At 49.1% G+C, this 22,266-nt stretch overlaps 1 protein-coding gene across 3 annotated transcripts in view; it reads left to right on the plus strand.

Annotated features, from left to right (window-relative positions):
- The window catches only part of LOC135243068 (retinoic acid receptor alpha-like), a 150,084-nt gene that overhangs the window by 87,465 nt on the left and 40,353 nt on the right, over positions 1–22,266 (plus strand). Inside the window, exon 3 of one of the 3 annotated variants that reach the window (XM_064314565.1) lies at positions 11,736–11,876. The exons of 1 other annotated variant lie outside the window; for it this stretch is intronic. In XM_064314565.1, coding sequence (XP_064170635.1) covers positions 11,736–11,876 — 141 coding nt within the window. Of the gene's footprint in view, positions 1–11,735; positions 11,877–12,374; positions 13,541–22,266 lie in introns of those variants that run through there. One more of the 3 variants, XM_064314566.1, reaches the window with a different exon arrangement.

A 22,266-nucleotide genomic window follows, 5' to 3' on the forward strand; every position in this document is an offset into this window, starting at 1 on the left:
CACAGCCTAGCTCAGGGTCTCTTCCAATCACAGCCTAGCTCAGGGTCTCTTCCAATCACAGCCTAGCCCAGGGTCTTTCTTAGCATAGCCTTTATAAAGTGCTGTTTCAGACACAAGCTGCACACCTGCCTCGTATTCTCTGCCAAGATCCACACCTGCATCTCGTCTCACCCTTTCCCACCCAAGTCCGTAATCCTCTGTGACATCGCAGTGTGTATTTTCCACCATTTGGACGTGCCATTTTGGTATTTCAATAAAGTTACTTGTGACTGTTTCTTTAAGACCTGAGAACTAAAGGCACTTGATTGTTGTTGGCTGAGCAGTGCAGTCTATAGAGGTCATTTCACTGTCATATGGTCACTCCGAAGAAATGTCTTTGTGAAGCCCTCAATTAAAAAGTCACCGTTAATGGAAATTTAAAGCATCTTTTGGCATGCGGTGCCTCCTTTTGTCTATAATTGGTGCTTTGTTTGGTGATAACCTACTCAACTAAGTCTAGAGTGCCGATTTTTCTGCGATTTTGAGATGGAATGATAATTCGAATGCCGGTCAGGCAGATCAGAGCATGTCCTGTCGCTATGACGTTCCCGTCTGGACCGCCTCCTTGCTCCTTGAATGCGCCAACACAACGATGGGGATCAGTTAGGCAATCACTTCAACGGCAGCCCGGTGGACTGTGAGTCATGCTGTTCTCGTGACCCGTCTGCGGTCAGTGGAGTTTACTCTGGGGGAAAGCCGCTCGCCCGGGGAGTGAAAACGGGAAGTGTGCGAGCTCGGAAGAATTCCGACGCCGCCTCTCACGTTTTTTTTTTTCCCCCCGTGGGCGTCCGTCGTCAGGGTCAACGTGAGGATCTCTGGCGTTGCGACACTCTCTTAAACTGGGTTCCAGAAACGTCCCCTACGAAGAGCCGCGGCGAGGAAGGGGTGTGCTGGGAAAGCGCATTCGGAAGGTTCCGATTGGCTGTTCCAGGAAAACAGCGAGGGACGGAGTGTGATGTATTTCTCTCATCTGGCTGCTGTCTGGTTCTGAGGCCAGAGGCAACAGTGAGGCCCCGGCTAATTCAGTAAGGCTACAGGCTGCAGCCCTGCACGCTCATATATAACCTGGGCTGGGGGAGAGGCTAGCAGACGCTAAATCACCTAAGCTAATTATAAGGGGGCCTGTTTAAGGGAAGTGAGGGATCATGGGTGTCTTCCTGCAGGAGCGGGGCGGGCGGGAAGGGGGGGATGGGTGGTGGGGGCGGGGAGGGGTGTTGGAGACTCTCCAGCTAACCAGCCAGGGGAAGTGGCATTGCCACCACGGAAAGGAGAGGAAGCCCTGTGTGAGTGAATCCCATGATCCTCTCTGGTCCTAGTCCTGAGAGCAGGGACGTAAATAGACAAACATGTACGACCTGTGATATGAGTGCTGGATTTCGCTCATTTGCCAGCCAGGAGTTTTGGCGTAATACCCACCGGGACAGTGTATTTTGGCCGTTTGCCGTTTCCATGGTGCTTCACCACCATGGGTGTGTGGGCAAGTGAGCCACCCTCAGATAGAGGCTACTGAGCATGCCCAGTATGCCGCTTCGGTGGCTTGAACGTTTCTCTCCCAAGCAGATGATATCCCAGCTGCGCTGCTGGTCTCGCTCACTTGACCTCTGACCCCGGAGGTGTCCGGCTGTGTCCGGGCGGCATGGCGCAGGCGGTGAGACACGTGCCGATGTGCCAGCATGCCAAACGAACTGCCAAACGTGTATCTGTCCTCCTACAGAGCAGGGGTCTTCAATGTAGGGCTACCTGTGTGCGTGTGTGCGCATAGTACATTTCTGTGTGTGTGTAGGTGTGAGTGAGTGCAAGTGTGCATGATATGTGTGTATGTCATACGTGTGTGTGTGTGATATGCGTGCATGTGTGTGTGTGATACGTGTGTCTGTGTGTGATACATGTGTGTGCATGTGAGTGTATGTGGGATACTTGTGTGAGTGTGGGATATGTGTGTGTGTGAGAGTGATACGTGTGTGTGTGTGCATTTTGGCTACACAGTACTGTGCTGTAATACTGTGTGTGGCCCAGCGGATGGAAACGGAGTCAGCGTGCGTACCTGTTCCGGAGGCTGGGGGAGATGTAAGAAGAGAAAGAGGGAGAGGAGGAGAGAGGGAGAGGGAGAGGGAGAGGAGCAGAGGAGACAGAAGCTGCTGTCGCAGCTCCTGTTTACTCTCCCTCTCTTGTCAGCTGGAGAGGGCGTGTGAATAATTAATGGGCCATTTCACTGTCAGTGCCTGAGCCGCGCGTCTCCGCGCTTAATGAAGCTGCCCTCGCGCACAGCTCACTCAGCGCTGACACAGATACGCGCCGGCACATTCCGCCCCGCCGCCGCCGCGCTCGCCGCCGCCGATGGAGAGCGCCGAGAGATACGTCTGAGGCCGCCCCCACCACCGCCACCGCCACGGCGAAGGCTCGCGCGGAGGCGGGCGCTGCGCCTCAGTCTGACAGCTGCTCCACTCGCGCCCAAATCCCGTCCCCTAATTGGCTCCCCGGATCCCTGTCCTGTCAGCTCCTGTGCCTCGCGCTGCCTTCATTCAGAGAGGTCTTCATCATCCTCATCAGCTCTCGTTCTTCTGTGTTTTTGTGGCTGGGAGCGTCAGCGTGTTCGCACCTCTCCTGCCATGTGCTCTTCTATTAACCTGATATCCTGTCAAGAATCAAATATGTAAAACCACGTGCATTATGGGTTCTCGTTGCTGTCCTTGCTCTTATCCTTGGTCGTTCTCCTCGCTGCACACACCCTGAAGCTGGCGGAGGGACTCAGTTACTGTACATTAATAAAATTTAGATGGAATATTTGCAGGCATCGTTTAGCTTAAAAACTGGATGTCGTATATATTTCCACGTCGAACGGAAACGGCGAACAGAAGAGGTAATGAAAGGCTTGGCAGAGTTAGCGGTATATGCTGTACACTGCGTGTGCGGCATTGTGGTTTGAGATTCGTTCTGAAAGGCTTGGCAGAGTTGGTGAGTGAGCGGTATACGCAGGCCTGTGGTTTGTGTTATTCGTGACTATGTGGTCCTGGCCGTGTTCTAGAAGCGCCTGATGGGTCTCCCATCACTGGAGATGTGTGTGTTGCCATCTCTTACTGAGTTACGGCAGTGTTGACTAATGTGTGACTCAGATTGCACCACGAGAAATAGTTTTCTTGTGAGAAAACAGGTCTTGTGCAATGCTGTGCACTGTGATCAGAGGTAGGAGGTAAAGGGGAATGTATTGATAGTAAGCAGGAGTTACTTTAGCAGGTGTCAGCACTGCTTTGAGTGCTGCCCGGTGCATCTGTCTGATAGGGTGCCAGAGCCTGCCTGAGAATCACAGCAGTGACACATCCAGCGCTTATTATGGGCTGGCTCTGCCAGACCTCCCCTAGAACACAGCAATGACCTGCTGCCATTCAGCAGGAACAACACAACATAACACAGTGCTTCAGAAGAGGTCACACACACACACACACACACACACACGCACGAGCGTGCAGACGGCTCTGTTTGCAGCTGATGAGGTCTGAAGCGGTTCTCGTCTGGCACCTCATCCACTCGTGCCTCTCATATTTCCGGATCATTCCGCACCTCCGCAAGCGCGCTCACCTGAAAAAGTGGACGGGTGGATGAGGAAAGAGAGAGGAGAGCGCCGCCCTTCATCTCGCTGTCAGCGAGGCGCGGGGCTCGCCTCGAGAAGGGGGGAAAGTGTTTTAAAAACCATAAATTCTTATTTTTTTAAATAAAAAAAAACCAGGCGTGAGTGCAGTTGCGGAGGGTGGACGTGTGTGTGGTTTTGGGAGCGAGAGAGAGAGAGAGATGGCGGCTGTGAGCTGTTTGGCTGGAATGAAGCCGGCCGTAACGTATGATGTTATTCTGGGCTGCGATGACAACTGAGGAGGAACGGGAGGGGGCAGGGGGTGGAGGGTGGAGAAGGGGGAGATGAGGGCCATGTAAGATTGAACAAAAGCCCAAATTTTGAATTGGGGTGGGGGGTGTGGGGGGTGGGGGGAATGGGGGGCATGAATGGGAGTGAAAAGAATTACAATGGGTGGGCTGGGGGGTGAAAGGGAAGACTGAAGCGCAGATTGATGACACATCACCTCTGGTTAAATATTGTCAGGGCCCTTTTAATGTGTCAGGGGGTCCGGGCGGGGGAGAATGGGGGAGTTCAGCGGGGTAATGATCGGCCGCCTCCATCCATAACGCGGCGGCGCTGCGGAAGCTCCTTTCATCTCTTTCTCCTCTGGACAGATAGCTGTGACCCTGATAGCGAGAAGAGCGCAGCCCAGCCAAAAACCGTGTCGGCCAAAAAAAAACAAAAAAAAACGCGGCGGCCTGGCCCTTCCCAGCCCCTCGCGTCCCGGCCGTCTGCTCGTCAAAGAACAGGCCGGCGTCCTTGGAACTGACCGACTGCCACCGCAGCGACGGTAGCCAAGGCGTAGGCCTCTGCTTAATCTCACCATCATGAGCTCATCAGCTCTGTCCTCCGCTTCATGTGAACGTTTAACAAGAAGGAAACTTAAGTTTTTTGGGTTTTTTTAATATTCTCACGCAACATAAATTGCAGTCTTGGGAAAGATTTCAAAAGAAAATTGCCCAAGACTTTCAAGACAACACTTTCCAAGACAATTTCAGCTCAATTCTGTTCCATTTCTGGGAAACATGCATGTACATTGCCAAGGACTTTCTGACATAACAGTAAACATAAGAGAATTAAATTCTGTAAAATAGAAATTGAACAAAGAGGACCTGCTTTATTATTATTATTTTTATTATTATTATTATTATTATTATTACTATTATTACTCACTTCCTGTTTCTCTCAGTCTTGGCAGAGTTAAGGACAGATGCATCGTGGGTACACTGAAGTGACCTCAGCTTCGACTTCCATCCTGGCTGAGTGCAGAGCCCACTGATTAGCTCCATTCTCATGGCTGTATTTGCCATAGGGATCTGTGTGTTTGCTTGTTTCATTTTATTCATTTGCTTCCTCGACTCTCACAGTTAAGTAAATGCAAATCCTAGTCTTTGGTACCTCCCCTCCCCCCTCACCCACCCGCACACACACACACACACATTGTAATTGAAATTGAGGTTTTAATTACGGGTTCAAAGTGGCTGCTGTGCTGAGAGATGGGGGGCATGCTGGCTTAATGATTGCTTTACTGTTCTTTTGTGAAGCAGCGGGACGCTGGCGGCGTTTGAAGTGCGGAGCCTTCCCGCTGGCGCTCGGGGAATCCGCTGATAAGCGGGATTGGAACCCTCCGCACCTTAGTCATCAGGACGCCGTTTAGAATCAATGCATTGACATCGGCGCTGTTGAAATGCAAAAGAGGGTTTGGCGGGCAGCAGTGCCGCCGCTGGAAACCGGGCATTGTCCTGCCCCCGCGGTGGCCTGGACTAGATCCATCTGGGCCTGGTGATTGATTCAGGTGAAACACAGCCTGCAGTATTATTAACCCGTATTAAGCCAATCTAGGAACATGTTGGCCTGTGTCTTAAACTCTGATGAACAAGCTGGCGATAAAAGAAGATTGCGTGAAGCAATGAAAGGCGTCAGATTTTGGGTGGGGTTTGTTGCCATGGCTATACCGGCGCTCCTGGCCGCACCTCCTCCCCGGGCCTCCCCCTCATGCCTCTCTCTCAGGGTGGGGTTCCCTTTAGGGGGGAGGAGGGCGGGTTGTGAGGTAACGGGCCTGTTTGTAGAATAAACAGCTCTCTTTGTGCTGGAGATGATGGAGTCATTTTCATTTCATTACCATCTGAGCTGCTGGACCCCAGTGGTGGGGACAGGAGGCGATGGGGGGGTTTGGGGGGGAGGGTCCCTCGCTATCTTGCTCTTCCCTGCCCCCCATCCTTTTGAAATGCTGATGATAGGACCCCCATTGCTCCTCTCTTGTCTTTAATGAGCTTGGGTCAAGTTATCCATCCCATCAGCACCCCCCCCCCCCACCCCCCAAAACTGACCAGGATGAGGCAAACCCTAACACCCCCGTCTCCCCCCCAACAGCCATCCGGGCCATGGCAGCAGTGTTTGTGCCGTTCGGGCCCCTCTGAGCTGCTGGTTCATGGGGCTTCTGTTCCCAGCCTGGTGGATAAGCAGTGGATTTCACATCTCACATTAATGCTCAAACGGGCCCTGCATACTCTCCCAGTACCTCTCACCCAGCAGGGCCATTATATGTGTGAAAAACCACACTCGAGCAGTCACTATACTGGACACACACACGCACACGCATATTCAAATACTCGCGCACACAGTCTCACACACTCACGCAAGCACACACACACTAGCTTTATGTCCCAGATACTCAGCTGAGGATATATCTCATGTCAGTGTCAGTGGGTTATGTGGGTGTTGTACAGCAGTGGGCACGAGCGGTACGGTCTAAATCCAGTGCCTCTTCTCCTGCATAAAATGAGCCGAACTGTGCTCTACTTCAGAGAGAGAAAGCGAGACGGAGAGCAAGGGAGATTAGAGAGAGGAGAGAGCGAGTCAGAGAGTCCAAGGTATGGGAAAATCAAACACTTTTTCCCTTTTTGTGTCTCATTGATGGTGAAGCAGTTTCTGTATTTCTTGCTTAAGCTCCCTGTGTGAATTGGGCTTTGCCCTGGCTAACCCCAGTTTGATGTTATGAAGGCTGATTTGAAGTGGAGGCCAGGATGGAATGTACTGTAAGCAGTAATTGCTTCACTGATCACAGACTCTAATGAGGTTCTAAGCCCTGTAAAGTGGAGCAGCACAACAGCTCTCTCCCTCTCTCTTTCTCCCTCCCCCCTCTCCCTCTCTCCGCCCCACTCACTCTTTCTCTCCCCTACTCTCCCTCCCTCTCCTCTCTCCCTCTCTCCGCCCCACTCACTCTTTCTCTCCCCCACTCTCCCTCCCTCTCCTCTCTCCCTCTCTCTGCCCCGCTCACTCTTTCTCTCTCCCTCTCCCCCCTCACTGCCTCTCCCCCTCTCTTCCTCCCTCTCCCTCTCTATGTCCCTCGCTCCATCTCCCTCTCTCCCTCGCTGCCTCTCCTCTCTCTCGCTTTCTCTGTCCCTCTCTCACTCCCTCTCTCTCTCTATCTCTCATGATGTAACCACAGCTCTCCCCAGCACACCGGTCCTTTTCCCCCATTGGCTGTGTGAGAGCGGCGGGGGCGGGGGCGGGGGCGGGTTGGCGTGGCGCGGCGTCTCCTCTTCCTCCAGCTCGGTGCCAGTGCCCACGGACCCAAGCCAGTCGGGGTCGGGTTGCAGCTGGGCTTTTTTTTTACCATTTGTTTATTCTGAAAACCAGACTTTCCACCTACAGTACCCGACCGTCGCTAGGGACGCATTAGCACACATTACTGTCGTGACTCCAGTAGTTTCACCTCTCAAGGCAAGACGCTGGCACTCCCGAACACCCAATTAAAAATAAAATAAAAATCTGTGCACGGCCGCAGCGAACCGTGGGGTCCTGTGCTGCTCTGGGTTTATTCTCAGTGTGTTCGCAGCCAGGCTGGGGTGGGTCCTGTGCTGCTCGGGGTTTATTCTCAGTGTGTTCGCAGCCAGGCTGGGGCGGGTCCTGTGCTGCTCGGGGTTTATTCTCAGTGTGTTCGCAGCCAGGCTGGGGCGGGTCCTGTGCTGCTCGGGGTTTATTCTCAGTGTGTTCGCAGCCAGGCTGGGGCGGGTCCTGTGCTGCTCGGGCTTCTCAGCTGTGCTTGCGCAGGGACCCAGGCATGGGGCGGGTTTGCACTGGCTTTCCATGTGGTTTATTCTGCAGACTGTTCCCAGCCAGGCTAGGGCGGATTCCATTTGTCTGCTCGGTGTTTACTCTCAGTGTGTTGGCACGCAAACCAGGCGAGGCCCGGGTCCTGTGCTGCTCTGGGTTTATTCTCAGTGTGTTCGCAGCCAGGCTGGGGCGGGTCCTGTGCTGCTCTGGGTTTATTCTCAGTGTGTTCGCAGCCAGGCTGGGGTGGGTCCTGTGCTGCTCGGGTTTATTCTCAGTGTGTTCGCAGCCAGGCTGGGGCGGGTCCTGTGCTGCTCGGGGTTTATTCTCAGTGTGTTCGCAGCCAGGCTGGGGCGGGTCCTGTGCTGCTCGGGGTTTATTCTCGGTCTGTTCGCAGCCAGGCTGGGGCGGGTCCTGCGTGTCACTGACTGCATGGTGCCCCTCCTGGTGATGAAAGCCAAGCTGCTTCATGTCTTAGTGCTGAAGAAGAGATGATGTCTGTTGTGTTTTTTTTTTTTTGGAAGACACGCACACACACTCACACACACTCTCTCACACACACACACACACACACACACACATACACACGCACACCACACACACACACACACACACACACGCACACAAATATGCAGAGCCGTTTTAAACAATAGGGTCCTTTATTAGGAATAGATACCACAGCCCAGCCTCTGCCACACTGGAATCCCAGTGAATACGATCCTGGCTTTCACAAACATCTCTGCAGCCTCAGAGCACCCATCAGAGAATCCCCCACCCCCACCCCCGGTAGGCCATTCCTCAGCATCTAATCCACAGCACATGCCAGCTTATCTCACGCATGAGTCCCGCCTCGCGAGCCGCACAACTCTCTCTCTCTCTCTGTCTCTCTCTCTGTCTCTCTCTCTCTCTCTCTCTCTCTCTCTCTCTCTCTCTCTCTCATCCCTGCCGCTTTGTGAGGGTGTGGCTTCGAGGCGGTGACATCACAATCAGAAGGCTGGTTGAGTGGCAGGTGAGAGCCTCTGAGGTGAACAGTGTGTGGTTTGAAGAGGAATGAGGAAGTGCCCTGTGCCAGGAACAGAGGAAGGGTAGGGGGTAGTTTGCATAGCGCTGAGCTGCGCAGACAGAGCTTATGGAAATGCAAGCAGACAGGAATCCTGGCTGCCGTGTCAAAGCAAGCTGGGCTCGATAACGAGTACAACTGCTCAACTCAGCCTGTGTGTTATTTATCCCGCTTGGAGTATCTCAGACGGACAGGAGGCTGGACCACCAGCAAGTTCTCTTTCTTCCTCTGCCTCTCCCTCCCTCTCCTCTTTCTCTCTCTATGTGCCTCTTTCTTCCTCTGTCTCTCTCCCTCTCTTCTTTCTCTCTCTATGTCCCTCTCTCCCTCCCTCTATCCCACGCTCTCCTTTTTCTTTCTCTCTCTCTCCCTGTCTTTCCCTCCCTCCCTCGCTCATGTCTTTCTCTCTCCCTCTTTAGTATCCTCGTTGTTTGTCTTATTAGATTCTACCCAGCATGCAGTGCAGGTTAAGAGTTATGCCCTGGCTAACCTGCCTCTGGTCTCCTGGAACCAACCATCTGTGTGCCTGCTGGGGGGGAGGGTGAGCAGTTACATAGTCCATCACTACGCCCTGTTGCACAGCCCAGTGAAGTGTCTTTGGGAAATGTGAGCCTGTCTACTTCAGCTACTAATCTGTTCCACTAAAAGCCATTCACCGCTCCTAATTAAACCACTTCTGTTGTTCTGTTGCCCTTAACATTGGAGCCCTAATGCGCAATTACATGTCCTCTTGAAAAATAATAATAGCTAAAGTGGAATTAATTTTACGGTCATGATTCATTCTTCTCCTGTCTCTCTTCTAACCCCCAACAAATGAGATGAATGATTCCAGTTGGCCACAGAATGCGCTGTGCTGGCTGCAGTGTACCTCAGAGACCAGGGATTGGTGGAGGGGTGGGCAGGCGTGGCCTCCCGTGCTCCTTTTCTTACGGGGGAGGACTTGCTCAGTATTTCTTTTTTTGTATTTATTTATTTATTTAATTCACTTTTTATTTGGCATCTTCAATCCCACCCGTATTTGGAATGTCCAATTTGCGAAGCATGTACAAGTGAGCTCATGTGCGGCCCCTGCTGCCAGCTCGGGAGAGCGAAGGAAATCCACGGTTCTCCTCCGAAAACAAGCGTCTGCCAGCCAGCCAGCCAGCTGCTTCTTCTCACACCGCAGCCGCAAGCCATGCAGGAGCAGGGCAGGGGCGGAGGAGGAGACCCATTCATATGCGTGCGTAGGGAGAGCTAGTCACAAGTCGCTCGAACAATGAACAGTGCTGTATCCCTACCGACTGTATTCCCCCCATATCCCTGAGCAATGTGAAGACAATTATGCCCCGCCCCTGTGGAGCTGCTGGCCACAGTCACCAGTCACAGTCACTGTTCACTCATGTGCTGCTAGCGGTGCTTTTACCGACTGAGCTACCCTCCAGCCTTGCGCAGTGTTTCTGACATTGGCATAAAGCAGCCCACATGAGATGCTTATTGATGAATGGGCGAGGTGGCTAGCTGTATTCAAAATGGCTGACATAGAGCGACATGGGCCTGCCAGCAGTTCAAGTCAATTCTGGGGAGTGAGGCTGTATGGAACTTGGGTCTCCAGTCCATCCAGGGCCTGTGGATGGATGGAGGGATGGATGGCTAGATGGATAAACAGATAGACAGATATATAGATACTTTATTGCTCTTCAAGAGGATATTCTTTCCATGGCCAGGGCCTTCTGCATGTTTACCCGTGTTCTGTACACTCGGAACGCAGAAATTATGATAAAGTCGAAAATTGTTTCATGTTCAGAAGATGAAGGCTGGTTTTCCCACGCACTCCTACTCACCCATTCATAAACATTTTTACTCTGAGAGACCCCCCCCTCCCATCCCTGTCAGGGTCACTGTGTCCTACTTCCAGATTCCTTCCCATCTTACTATTATTCCTGATACACAAGTGACTATTTTTGGCAAAAGCAGTTGAGCCAAAATGGAGGCCCCTGATGCCGGGTCGTGAGAGTGTATCGCTGCAGGACGGGGGGGGGGGGCAGTCCGACGGACGCAAACCCACCAGGCCTCTCTCAGGGTGGGTGTGCCCGAACATGGAGCCCTCCTTTTTTTTTGAACAGTCCACTCCACCCCATGCCCAAAGCTCACAGACTGGCACCCACCCCACGCCCCGGCGGAAGTTAATGAGGTCCAGGCCCCAAAATCAGTGTTTACCGTTGTGCCAGCTTCACCGCTCACTTACAGTATATTCTCCATGGGAATGGAGCGTGAGCTGGTTCTGCTCCCCATTCAGATGACAGGCCTTTTCCAGAGCCTGATGAAGGCCTGGCCCTCGCCATTAATCCCCAGAGCATGCATCTCCATTCTCCATACCCGTACGTTCAGTGCAGCCCAGGGATGGAGAAATGCTTTACAGAGGCTGTGACTCCTAAAAGGATAACCTGCTTCTTTAAAAAAAATAGCTAAAGCACACGCATAAGGTTTTTATTAAAGTTGACTGCTTATGGTTGCATATTCTGTTATTGCTCAGTGTGCGGCCGCATGTTACCATTTTCAGTAGGGTTGCTCAAATTATAGAACAGTTTTAAAATATAGCTGTAATGGCACGAAGCCACACCAGCATTAAATAACATATAACAAACTCACAGTCAGGTGGGCGTATGGTCCAAACTATGCCAAAGTGTTTCAAAGTGCTTTCATTTTCAAAATTTGGGTTGCTTAAACATTTTCCGTTGATTCATTGGAATAATACTCGGTGTCCTTTTAACATCGCTCCGACCTTAACAGTAAAAAAATCGATAGCCGTACACACAGGCAAGGACAAATAAGTGAATAATACTGGACCTTGAAAAGCGGATGGGCCCATATTGTTCCGCTTACAGATGGAGCTATTCGGGGGCATCCGTCATTCTTTGACTGCACCTCGGTTTCGGTCGCTGCTTGAATGACGGCAATTCACCGACTAGCCTATTCATTACCTGTCTTGCTCTCTAGCTAGTGTCTGCGCGACCCCGACGGAGGGAACCTCGGCTGGGTGCAATTCGGGAAGGCTGGTGAGCAATGGGGAAAACCTTGGTGATGTCAGCGGAGAAGCACAAAAGAACGAACCGGAGTCTGCCTGTGGGTCATTTAGAGGTGAGACTGCCTGCTTCCGCGGGTTCAGAAAAAGTTCACCCGCATACCATTAGGCAAATTAGACAGGGAGACAGATACCGAGAGAAAGAATTTCTGAGTGTGAAGGATTAGAACGGGACCCTCACGTCACGGCTCAGGAGAGGGGGCCGGGGAATTGGATGGGAAACCCTGATGAGGGCGAAGTGACTGGCTTGGGTTAGATCGGAAAATGTCATTGCTTGCATTTTCTTTTTGTTTTTTAGTTTCTTTGATTTTCGCGAAAGTTTTTTTTTTTTTTAACAGCTGCCATCGTGTGCATGCAACAGAACAGTTTGCACCAGCTCACTTCCACCACGAGGCGCAAGCGCTTGAAGGCTGTATACAACGTGGTACGCGCATTCCCCCATTGCCCGGCTTTGCGCTCGAGGTCCGTGATGTCCGGATGACGTCGAGAAAGGGTTAAACAGGGGAGGAGTTTAGTACTCTGTGTGTGTGTGTGTGTGTGTGTGTGAGTGAGTGTGTGTGGGAGAGAGAGAGCGAGCGAGCGAGCGAGCGAGAGGGTAGGTGGGGCTTAATGCACAGCTGCCGACACTCGTCACAACCTTCAGAGCCGGACGGCTACAGAAATTGAATGGAAATCGCGAAGGTCCTAACGAAACGAACACAGGATCTACAATAAGGTCAGCCGCGGATTTAAAAACGACCAACAGCGCAGGCTGAATATACAACGGCTAGCAAATCACATTAATGCAAAACCTTTTGTGTTATAAAGTAGCCTATTCTAAGAGGACCTTTCCTTCGTCTGTCGTGAAAAGAGGACTGCACTAAAGAAAAGACTGCATCAACGCAAATAAGGCACTCAACAGTTTTTAAATACACGAAGCAACGAATTGGAACTGAAGACATTCTTTTCATGGGATTACATTGCATTTGAGAGAAGAAAATCAAGTATCGCTGTATGCAAACGGATTAGCTGCTACTGTACCGGTTGCAACAAAGAAACTATGTGGGGTTTCCTAATGTTTTTGTGTATTTGTCTATAGGGTTGAAATTCTCTTAGTTGTGCATTTTGTCCCAGGACAGATCTAATCGGGCGCCGCGTTCTCTTCTTATCTCCGCCTCGCTAAACTTACTGTTGTAGAAATATTGGCCATAACTGACTGTGCGATCGTGCTCGTTCTGTGAGCAACATGCGGAACGACGCAGCTATACAAATATTTTTCAGACGTGTTGGTGGATATTGCTCATAGTTGTAAGCGTTGGTTTCGAGAAATGTGGGCTCGTCTTCTAAGCCCCGTCTCCATGTCATAGCTCAGATCGGTAGTGTTTTGCGCACGACATTTTCATGAAGTGTTACAGATAAATTTCGAGGGAAATCGAAATCGTGTCATGTGCAAAAAATGGTAACTTCCAACTATTACCTGACTTAACCTTTTTTGGACCCTATTTTCTGGACCCATAGTAACTTTCAAACTTTTAAAACTTTGTATTTATTTTTGATAATTGTTGCACGATGTATGAGAGTGTGGATGTAGTGGGTTTGACTTCGAGTCCAACTCCATTTCTAATGATGGATTACTACAACCAGAACAGAGGATGTTTGATCCAGGAGAAGGGGCTGCCTGGAGCGCCCCGTCCCTACAGCACGTCCACCAGGAACCAGCACTGGAACGGCTCAAATCACTGTAGGTAACATTTTCTTTAGGGCGCTTATCGTGGGGTCCCCTGACTTTATAAAGACTTTATCTTGAATGCATTCAAAAGGGCGATTTAAGGACGAGACTATCTGCATGCTTGTTACTCCATATGGTTTCATACATATCTGTGCTCAAGATAATTTAATTTCACATTTAGAAAAGTCTTACGCTTAATATTTAAATCGTGATTTAACGTTATGTGATACCGCATTTACGAAAGTGACAGTCCTGTTAGTTACAGGTAATTTTTAAGGCTTAATTGGATTTTCCCGCGAACTTTGATTCTATCGGTCCAAATGTGCTAGAGAAAACCCATCACACAGCATGCATGTATGTCCACATTTATGTAATGAGCCTATATGCATTAAACAATTTCCAAATACTTTTTTTACAATATCGTTTCTATGCAATAGCCTGCGTACTACTTACAATAAACACAGGGCAGTGGAATCAGTGGAATCACTATCCGGATGGGATAAATCATTGCTGTTGCCTTAATCATCTTAAATATATATGGCCAAGTGAAAAGATTGACCTACATGTTGAGGGCTGCTGTACGTGGAATGTTTACATAATTTTGTGTCATATAATTGCAGTGATATAAGGTATGTTTATCTTAACTGTAATGCAGTGACGACCAAAGGCTTTTCGTGGATGAAGTAGATTAGATTGTGAAACAGACACGACTAGAAATGTTAGTTTTATCTGTATGACTGGTTATCGTCATACTTAATGCGCAATTTTGCATCACCAAGACTGTATTTGAAAGCAATGACGAAGCGTGTGTATCTCCAGTTTTAGTTACGTCAAACGACATAAATCAGATTTAACAGCGTTTCCTCCTTGGTCTCGCTTTTCTGAAGTGTAGCCAACTTCAAAGTATCTCGATAAACGTTGTGTTTGCGCTCTTACAAATTAATTAATAAAATATTGCCAGTGAATAATAATTATTATTATTCAATGGCAACATTGTGTATATAATAATAAGAGTATTTAATAATGTATGTGATATTATTATTATTGTGATTATTAGTATTAGTATAAGTGGTAGTAGGATAATTATAGGCTAATAAGGCGTGTGTGGGTTGGTATGATTGTATATTGGGACAATCTGTTGACAGCTTCAGATTAAAGATAAAATAAAAATGGTTTTGCATTCTTGTAAAGCCTTGTCTTTAACGTGGGATCCGTATAGTTTTGTTACATTGGTCCTAATTTCGGCTATTAACTTCCTGTGATTTGACCAGATTACGCGTTTAGAAACACAGTGGGAAGTATTCTACTGTGTTTTAAAACTGTATCAGTGGAAAACGTGACATATTAAATGATAAGAATCAGTATATGAGCCTAGATGGCTGGACACTCGTCCTAGACTAGACCCCATGTCCTTTGTCGTTCGTTTACACTGATGACATCGGCCTGAACCAGGCAATATATCCACAAGCGTCTTACGTAAGCCTGCTGTTTTTTTTAAAAAAAATTAGCCTATATTTGTGATATTTTATTTGCATAACCTTTCTAGCCCTCAGTTGGTGACCAACATAACGTTATTTATATGTAGCCTCTGCGGCTTATGACCTCACTTTGGAACGTTTGTGGCGGTAGTCCGTGCCGGGAGAAGGTTTCCTTTGCACAGGCGGCGTATGCCGTTTGCCCTTGTTGTGATTATGCGGGTCACAAAGCAAGAAATTAGTCTTCTCATTAAAACGCAAAAAATATCCAGGGTAATGAGAGACACTGACGTTTACTCCCTAAATTAACTGAAATGCCAATTATTACCATTAAAACTGTCGGCATACATTAAATATGCTTTTGACTTGGACTGAAAGACCTCACTTGACTGGTTGTTTGTAGAATGGTCAAATTCTTTGGCCCAGTAAATGACTGTGCTCTTACATCATTCAGTAAGCCTCCTAGTCCCTATTAAATAACATGGTAAAATATAATGAAGAGAACAGGCCATTAAGCCTATCTAGGCTCACCCTGTTATGCATTTTGTAAGTTGAAGGATAGGAAATTGTATTAGAAACAACCTGTTTTAGGTGTTAGAAAAGCTAGGCAAAAGCATCACGGCATTCTTGAAACATCTCGATTGTATAGGCGCCTCTGACACAGATACTGTGGCCTCTCTTCGCAATCACTCCCCAGCATGGTTTAATCAGCGCGGTTACTCAGCAGACCGTGGTTTGCTAATTCAAAGGTTAAACCCTGTCAGAACATTTGAGTGTAAGATGCTCTTTTCTCATTGTGTTTACTGAATTGTCCATCAGCCTGCCATAGGTAACCTGCGGTGTTTTGAGTGCACGGAGCGCAGGACAGCCGTCCTGTATAGCAGTAAAGTATAGGAGAGTGAAGTGCCCATCTCTTTTGCCTGCCAGCGTGTAATCCTCTGTACACTGATGTCAGAAAGCACACCTGTTTCCAGCAGCGGTTGTTTGTCTTTCTCATGGTTAGATCAAGTGGGAGAAATTAAGGGACTATCTCTAATGGAAACTTTTTTTTTCCGTCAGTGCCCTCTCTTACTACAAGAAAAGGTAGTTGAAGTGAGGACACATTTGTGATACGAGCGAAGCTTACAGGAATTGCCTTAGGAAGTTTCCAGCGTTCATTACATTAACAAGTATGCAAAATACGCAAAGCATGCGTGGTGATGTCATATGAGTCACATGTGCAGTTCCTTCCTGCCCATACACACACACACACACACACACTCACAAATACATACACACGCACACACTCGCAAATGCACGCACACACACACACACACACACACACGTGCACATGCACGCATGGACGGAAAAGCGTGGTTTTTTTCTGAGTGACAGTTTTGATTTCCTGTCGAACTCCATAACTCTCTGGGTGTCTGTCAGGCCTGAAGGTAATGTGTGGAGAGAGCTCAGTGGTGTTTCCCTCAGGAAAGCTGCTGCTCGAGGTGCTAAGCCTTTAGGATGGCGGCGGCTGTGGCGGGCGGCCGCTTGCCTTTCAAGTTGCAAGGTAATGTGCAGCGAAACCGCAGTGTTGGCTTGGGGTTAGGTAGCGTGAGAGAGAGCCATGCTTAGCCTGCATTTCGCTGGATCACAGATTGAGACTGAGGGTAGATCAGAGCAGGGCTTTTCAGTGTCGAGGCTTGGAGGAGGACGAATTGCTGGTACAAATTGTTGTTGAGATCAGTGCAGCACCCCCACCCCCCGACACGTACGCATACACACACACACACACACACACACACACACACACTAGTAACTCAATTGCTTAGTCATCTTGGAGATAGTCCTGAGGCCTGTGATATCCAGCTCTGGGGTTTCAGGGATTTGGGAAAGGGAAATTGGGAAATTGAACAAAGATTCCAGATCCTTCTCTTGGTTGGGATTTACGATCAAGTTGTTGTGAAACATTCCCTGACACAGACAAATTAAGTAGAAACTGAACTGAAGTATCAGAAAAGCTACATTAGTCCATGCGCTAGTGACACAATCATATCAATGCAATGCCTAACTGATAAACTGGGGGACAGTCTTTGGGCAGAGAGTGTCCTGGAAGTGACCCGTTGTGTGAGTTTTTTTGTTGTTGTTGAGAACATTACCCTGCTATACCCTAACCCTCACGGAGACGGAGCTCAGGATGTGATTACTGAGGGTGATTTCTCTGCTTGCTGGTCAGTCAGTTGTGTGAGTCTGAAGGTAAATTGTAAATGGACTGCATTTATATAGCGCTTTTATCCAAGGCGCTTTACAATTGATGCCTCTCATTCACCCATTCACACACACACACTCACACACCAACGGTGAAAGGCTGCCATGCAAGGTAACAATCAGCTTGTTGGGAGCAATTAGGGGTTAGGTGTCTTGCTCAGGGACACTATGACACGCCCAGGGCGGGGATCGAACCGGCAACCCTTTGACTGCCAGACAACCGCTCTTACCTCTGGAGCTATGTTGCCCCTGAAGGAGGACTTCAGTTGCTGGGCTTGGACTGCCTCTCGGTTGCGATCTGGGCATGTTTGCTCACAGCCATCTGTGCTGTCTGGAGGTGATGTCAGGCCTGAGTGTTGGGCAGTTAGTCGAGGTGAGGTCACCTAAAATGTCCTCTCTGAGATGGAGGCAAGTGAATCTGTCACTTTAATGTGCTGCCTTTTGGTTCATGCGCCCACCCTGCTTTTCAGCAGTAAAGAAATACATGCTAGATCTCCGGTAGCTGTTATCATTAAGCATTAGGAAAGCCCTCTGTGGTGTGTAATGTGGATTGTGTGGTGGAGAAGATGAATGGGGTTTTGAGAAGTCTGTGTTACCCTGTACCCTCTTCTGGAACACAAATAAAACATTTCTCTTTGTTCTCGGCTGTGACAATACACTTCACTTAGTTGTTGCACCGCTGCTGTCTTTTTTTTTTATAGGTGGAGGTTTTGATGTTAGTGTTCAGTGTTGCCTTGGTGATGACATTTTTCATTCTCAATTATTTGTTTGTCTTAAATCATTGACTCTCTCAGAGTAATCTGTGGGGTTCAAGCCACAGACATGCGTGGGTATGAAGCATAGGGGATGAAGCACCGAAGCTGCGATGTGCTGACAGAATCACTCGCGTTTGTTTACGTTTTTTCCCCCTCATTTTTCCCACCGGCCCGTACTCTGGCTGCTGTAACCACACTTAGACTCCTCCCCTGAGAATAAGCCCCGCCCACGGCTACACTGCCAAGTGGCCTAGCGCTTCTAATGGGCTGATGTTTGAGGGCCAGTTAGTGGGAGTCTAATCTGACTCATGTGGTGTTTAAGTGCGGAAATCCTTTCTGAAAAGCAGATGCCATTTTTACTGTTTCCCATGCGAAGCGCAACGGTTTGAAGGGGTCGCAGGGAGGAGTGCCCTTGGAGGCGGTGGGGTGGGGGGCGAAGAAAGTTCCAGTTTGTTGGTTTACTGTGGTTTTTCTGGGCTGCCGTTTGAGCTCCGCACAGCATGGGCGAGACCACTGGCAAACGACTCGTGCCGTTTCGCTGTGCGAAGGCGCTGCCGCGGACGAGCTAATAGCATGTGCTAGCTGCTGTTAGCTGTGTGGCTTTGGGAACCAGCAGCCATTATTGGCTGTGCCTGTAAATATAGATCTTGCCTGGAGGCTAGCGTGGGCCATCAGGTTATGCCAGTATAGAAACAGGGCAGCACGCTTCGGCAGATTAGCGTCCCGCCGCTTGGAAACAGAGGCGGTGTTCAGGCATGCGCAGTAGGCGTTCGACAAAGACCTTGCCTGACGAGAAGCCTGGATTCCAGGAATATGAGCTAAGTCCTCTGTGGTTTGCGGCCTTGAGTAATGGTTTCATGAAAACTCACAAAACTAGACTAGGAGCCGTCATAAACAGGGAACACTTATGTTTTAATGAACTGTAACAACAGCAAAAAAAATTAAATTGGCAGATTATCTGTAATTGTTACCCCTCTTAAGTGTTTATTACTTCCTAAGTGGCACATTAAAAGTTATATTATTCCGAAATTGGAATGTGTCAAATTATTTTATAGAAGTTAATTCTGCAGTTTATTTGCCCATTAGCCATTCACCTGGGAACAGTTACCAAGGCTGATCTGCTAGCTGAGGGATCCCTGTGAATTTTATAGGTTGCCACCCAACATGAATGGAAAAGTGTTGTTGTGATTGTACTGATATGATACTTCTGCAGGTAATGTGAATACCTTTGGGCCATCTCAGTTGAAACAAGTCTGGGTTTATAGACAAAAAAATAAAAGATGTGACAACATTTTTGCAATGGCAAAGTGGCGGTGTCTTTGTGACTTAAGTTTGCTCTAATTTTGTTTGTCGGTTTCCAGTGGTGCAAAAATCAAGGTGCATTTCCCCGTGTCCTTCCTGCAAAGGACAGTTATATTGCTTACCCCAGTTCTATGAAAACGCTTCATGAAAACTGTTGTATTGCTAAAGCCGGAAGGAGCCAAGTTAATGGGAGTAGGAGCGCTGCATTGAGATGATGATCGTGAGCAGGCGGGGATGTTATTGAGCAGTGAAATAATGCTTTCCTGTGCACCCTACAGCCAAGAATCCATTTTCATTCTGGTGTTTTGATATTTAAATTCTTGCTTTGTTTGCCATGTTGCCCGATTCAAACGAGTCCGGCCGGCTGGAGCGAGCCAGTGAAGTCAGGTGGGGTGTTTGGCGTTTTAGGCCGGTGGTTGTCGGCGCTTTTGAATGTGGAATGCGTCGAACCGGCAGCAATCCGGGGCCTTCCTTGGCTCCTCCGGGGGTAGAGGGTCCCTCCTCTCCCACGGGACGGGGCTGCTTTCCCCATTAGAGGGGCGTTGCTTTCACACCGGGGTGTGCGTGTTACAGCGGGGGCGATGGCGGTCTGACACTGCAGTCTGCCGCTCTTTCAGACCAAGACCCCTTCTGCATTCCAGGCAATCGGCGTTTCAGCGTGCGGACTTAAAGAAACGGGGGGTGGGGGGGTTATCCAGTGAATCCAAAGTTCGCTGGATAACCAAATTGTAACATTGGTTTTTTAGTTATAATATACTGCAGATGTGGTGTTATTCATCCAGAACCACAGCAGTGTTCTTATTGTGACTTTCTCAGTTTACTGAAATTATATTTCAAAAATGAAATCTCTTTAGAGTTTCGTGGCCCTAAACGACTGCACAGAGTGTTTGCTCCACTGGCCAGCCCTGCGCCCTCACCCTTGCAGCCTTACCCGGCAAACGTTCCGGAACTTTCCCATTTAGGGGGTTTGCGCGAACGGGAAGAGCCGAGGTCTGCGTTCTGGAAAAGCTTCTCCGGCAGTTTGCCGAATCGAGGCCCTATTTTCGGGAACGTTCCATTTTGACGTTAGCATAAACAAAGGCGTAACACTGCCAGATCAAGCAAACAAAAGTGAACTCATTCCTCCTAGACATTCATCAAGCTACGTTGTTTCTTACTGGCTACTGCAGAAAGTAATAAAGCTAAATGGAGCATGTACACTAAATAAATTCTAACCTTTCAGTCTAACTACGCAGTATGCACTATCACCATCACACATTCATGTTATATAGTTATACAAAAGCTTCTGAAGTTCCCGTCGGTGTACGTTTACATTAGAATGTGGCATGACATAGCCTGTTATGGTTCACTTTTCTTCTTTTTCAACCTACTTAGCAAATATTTGCTAGGCTCAATGGCTACTATGCCAGAGTTAACACTATCATACCTCATCAGACTTGCTCAGACAACAGTCAGCATAGCACAGTGGTGCAGTGTATAGCACTGTGACCTCACAGCGAGAAGGTCAGTGTGCTCTTACCAAGATGAGTCAGTGTGCTCTTACCAACAGGAGTCAGTGTGCTCTTACCAACACGAGTCAGTGTGCTCTTACCAACACGAGTCAGTGTGCTCTTACCAACAGGAGCCAGTGTGCTCTTACCAACGGGAGCCAGTGTGCTCTTACCAAGATGAGTCAGTGTGCTCTTACCAACAGGAGTCAGTGTGCTCTTACCAACAGGAGCCAGTGTGCTCTTACCAACATGAGTCAGTGTGCTCTTACCAACAGGAGCCAGTGTGCTCTTACCAAGATGAGTCAGTGTGCTCTTACCAACAGGAGTCAGCGTGCTCTTACCAACAGGAGCCAGTGTGCTCTTACCAACATGAGTCAGTGTGCTCTTACCAACAGGAGCCAGTGTGCTCTTACCAACATGAGTCAGTGTGCTCTTACCAACATGAGTCAGTGTGCTCTTACCAACATGCGTTAGTGTGCCTTTACCAACATGAGTCAGTGTGCTCTTACCAACATGAGTCAGTGTGCTCTTACCAACATGAGTCAGTGTGCTCTTACCAACAGGAGTCAGCGTGCTCTTACCAACAGGAGTCAGTGTGCTCTTACCAACATGAGTCAGTGTGCTCTTACCAACATGAGTCAGTGTGCTCTTACCAACATGAGTCAGTGTGCTCTTACCAACATGAGTCAGTGTGCTCTTACCAACATGCGTTAGTGTGCCTTTACCAACATGAGTCAGTGTGCCCTTACCAACAGGAGTCAGCATGCTTTTACCACCAGGAGTCAATGTGCTTCTTCCTTTATTTGCCTGGCCTCTCCCTCTTTTCTGTGTCTCTCTTGCAGGTCACAGCTCATGCATAAGGAAGTTGGTGTAGAGCCACAGGTCAGCATACAGTACAAGAGAGAGGGATTTGACTTCTAAATCCCTGAACAACAGGCAATTTACTTTGCAAAGGGCCTCTTTGATGAACAAAGCAGTGCCGATGGGAGGACTCTGGAGGGTGTCATTGATTCATTGTTGTTCCGGCAGGAAGTGGAGGGCACGCAGAAGACAACCTGACAATAGGCTTTAATCTTGATATCGATAATCACGCGCTCACGCGTGCACTCGAGGTGGCGATTGAAGCGGCTAAGGTGAAGTGGAGGTTGGGGGTTTGAGGGGTGGGGGGGGGGCGGGGGCGGAGCTGCAGTAAAATATTCATTGCTTCTTTATTTAAATCAATCTCTCGGCGCAGGAAGCCGGCCAGGCGTGCGGCGACTCTCGGTAAAGGGGAGGGGCCCCGTCGTAACGGCTGCCGTGTTTGTGCCCCCGCAGATGGATACCCCCGCCCCCCCCCCGTGCCTTTCCCGTTCCCAGTGACACTGCACTGTCACGCGCGGGTCCTGCGTGTGTGTGTGCGCTCAGCCCTTTCCTCCCTCCGCTCCCTCTATCCGTCCTTCCTAAAGGACGCCAGGAAGGTGCGTGTGTGCGTGCGC

Source organism: Anguilla rostrata, chromosome 17 (genome assembly GCF_018555375.3).
Source record: "Anguilla rostrata isolate EN2019 chromosome 17, ASM1855537v3, whole genome shotgun sequence".
In the NCBI taxonomy this organism is placed as follows: domain Eukaryota; kingdom Metazoa; phylum Chordata; class Actinopteri; order Anguilliformes; family Anguillidae; genus Anguilla; species Anguilla rostrata.